The 2,945-nt window shown below is 37.9% G+C and overlaps 1 protein-coding gene across 1 annotated transcript in view; it reads left to right on the top strand.

The window, feature by feature from the left end:
• The window catches only part of LOC107677865 (uncharacterized), a 2,598-nt gene extending 1,653 nt beyond the window's left edge, over positions 1 to 945 (top strand). Inside the window, exons 3-4 of the mRNA XM_016472926.1 lie at positions 4 to 190; positions 281 to 945. Coding sequence (XP_016328412.1) covers positions 4 to 190; positions 281 to 447 — 354 coding nt within the window. The 3' untranslated portion in view covers positions 448 to 945. The remainder of the gene's footprint in view (positions 1 to 3; positions 191 to 280) is intronic.
• The last annotated feature ends 2,000 nt before the right edge of the window (positions 946 to 2,945 follow it).

Raw genomic sequence — 2,945 nt, 5'->3', positions numbered from 1 at the left:
CAGTTTATCACTCCTGAACTTTTGGAGAGGTGTAACACAGGCACCACTGCCCAAAAACTGACCAACGACCTTCTCCGTGGACTCTACGAGAGGGAATGCCTGGCTTCCCACTCCATATCTGGAGTCGTATACAACAAAAGAGGCCAGCCAAAGCCTGCTCTGCCCACCGAAGAGGTCCAGGCAATCCTGAGTAAGATTCTCTTCTGTCATTTCGAAGATTGTTAAAATTTAGACTAATTTGAATCTATTATACCTAATTTTCTGAAATATTCTCATACAGGAACTGTTCAGTATTTCTTTCCTGGCAAGACTGACGTAGAGATCAAGGGCTACATCCGACAGAAACTGCAAAACGAAGCCAAGAGGCTGAGGAAGAAACCGTCACTCTCAGGCCAATACGAGTCTAGAGGTCTCAATCTACCGTTAGATGTGATCGACCAAAATTGAAACATACAGTTAGTGGATATCAATTGTGTGTTCTCCATTAAATTAGCCTTATTCGGTGTTAGTTACATTTAAGAGTCCTGGACTCAAGTGAAATTGATGTGCATTGACAATAGTCTTCAAAGAAAGTCACAATGATCTCTTGCGGCAGTCTTTTGGCTGTTGGCGGTTGTGGCGTTACTGATGTGAAAATGCAAATTAGCGATTCCAGATAAGTCCAAATGTTGCATTCATGAAGGGCTTTGGCTGAAACGAGCACAGTCGACGCTTAGATATCGAGATGTTTAGATATTAATGATGTATTCCTGTGAACGTCTGGTTTTTTTTATACTTTGTATTTAACAGATGTAGGACTTCAGGACGTACCATTGTGCGAGAAGTGTAATAGGCTGTGACTATTATTTACATTGTATATTTTCAATGTATTTCTTATTTGACGATGTTCTTTGGTCTATATGACAACAGTTTTATGTATGTAGTTTTTTGTTATTAAATGCTGAAAACGCATGTGTGCTTACTGGTATTAGCTTTTGAAATTTTTTTTAGTTTTGTTCAATATGGTTTTTGATTGTTAATGTGTGACACGATGAAATGGATGTGGGAAAGTTGGTAGGTGTATTATCATGTACAATGCCTTCTCAATGAGGGCCATTGAGAACAATGCAAGCTGCATGTGGAGAGCTGGTGAGACAGAGAGAATCAATGACTGAGCGACACAGGCAGAGTGACAACAGCAGGGGTGCTGGGCCAGTTGTCTTGGCAACCTCAGTCTTCTGGGCCACAGCAGTCTGGGTCTTACCCTGGCCATCGCCTCTGAGCATCTGCCCGCTGCAGGGATGGGGGCTTTTTGACAAACAAATGAAAGGCAAAAAGCTTTTAGGGCCCAAAAAGTGATTAGGTCTGTCACCCAGTGGCAATTTTAGTCCTCGTTTGATCATCAGTATGATGTTTCAGTGGAATATTTGATAAATGCTCAGACCGTTGTCTTGTTTTTCCACTCTTGTCGACTGGGCGGAAAACAAAGTGTTTTGTAATGGCTGCTCTTTTAAGCTTCTGTGTCAGTAAACAGAGGCCTGTCTGGCCTGATTGATGGCACAGGCGATGATTGGGCCGAGCGCAACCCTCTACTTATCATAGCTTCATCAAAGAAAGTGGGGGGATAGGCGGAGACAGACAAAAGAAAGGATGCGTGTGCATTTCGCAAACCAGTGAAGTGAGAATGTGCCACAGATAATATCTTGGTTAATTGTCGTCATGATCGACGATACAAAATCTGCAATACCAATGTGGTTTAAAATATGGGTCTGAAGATGAATATTGAGGATCTAATGGACATCATCTTTGCACACCCCTTAGATGTAGGGGTGTGCAAAGATGATGTCCATTAGATCCTCAATATTGTGAGAATAATGTGTTTCTGCCATGTGATTAAACCAGCTGCCCCAGGGCAAAACAGAGACAACACTGTGATAAAGCATCAGGGGAGATGTATGGCTAGTCTTTTAGATGAGTTGAGATGCAGTATCTATGACAATCATATGCTGTTATAATGTAATTATATTTTAATATATGTTTACAAAAGAATACATGAATGGAATTAATCTTTAGGTGACTATATAAGGAAACATTCTAGGTATGTTCTCTAATGTTCAAACAGTTGGGGTTGGTTAGATTGTTTAAATGTTTTTAAAGAAATTTCTTATACTTATCAAGCCTGCATTTATTTGATCCAAAATATAGTAAAAACAATAATATTGTAAATTATTATTATTTAAAATGAAAGATTTCTGATTTAAAATTGATTTATTCGTGTGAGACAATGCTGAATTTTCAGCAGCCGTTACTCCAGTCTTTAGTGTCACATGATCCTTCAGAAATCATTCTAATGTATGCTGATTTGGGGTCGCACATTTCTTATAAATGTTAAAAACAGTTGTGCTGCTTAATACTTTTGTGGAAACCATGATAGTTTTTTTTCAGGATTTTTTGATGACCAGATCATTTTTAACGATGTAAAGTCTTTTACTGTCACTTTTGATCAGTTTAATGTGTCCTTGCTGAAAAAGAAAAAAGGTATTACTTTCTTAAAAATCTTAATGACCCCAAACATTTTAACAGAAGAGTGTTTAAAAAAACACCACAAATAAGAGTAAAATGCATCAACTGTCTGTATCGCCCCTCTTAAAATGGTGTTTTGGCATATTCCACCTCAGAGGTTTGACCTTATATTCTATTTCAACTAAAATCATTATGATCTGTTGACATAACATTCATTTTATTGTAGTAAAACATTTTTAAATTAATTTTAATTACCAAAAATGTAATATTTAGCTGTGCCCCACATTTGCATGCAACCCTGTTATGCTGCATTAATTTAGCAATTTTTGAGTGCTTTCATCAAACTCAGCCTTAAAACTAGTAACCTATATACAGTGGGTACAGAAAGTATTCAGACCCCCTTAAATTTTTCACTCTTTGTTATATTGCAGCCATTTGCTAAA

Source organism: Sinocyclocheilus anshuiensis, unplaced genomic scaffold (genome assembly GCF_001515605.1).
Source record: "Sinocyclocheilus anshuiensis isolate Anshui unplaced genomic scaffold, SAMN03320099.WGS_v1.1 scaffold1302, whole genome shotgun sequence".
NCBI classification, from domain to species: Eukaryota; Metazoa; Chordata; class Actinopteri; order Cypriniformes; family Cyprinidae; genus Sinocyclocheilus; species Sinocyclocheilus anshuiensis.
Note: the sequence above shows the minus strand (reverse complement) of the source record. Positions and strands in the feature narration are given on the sequence as shown.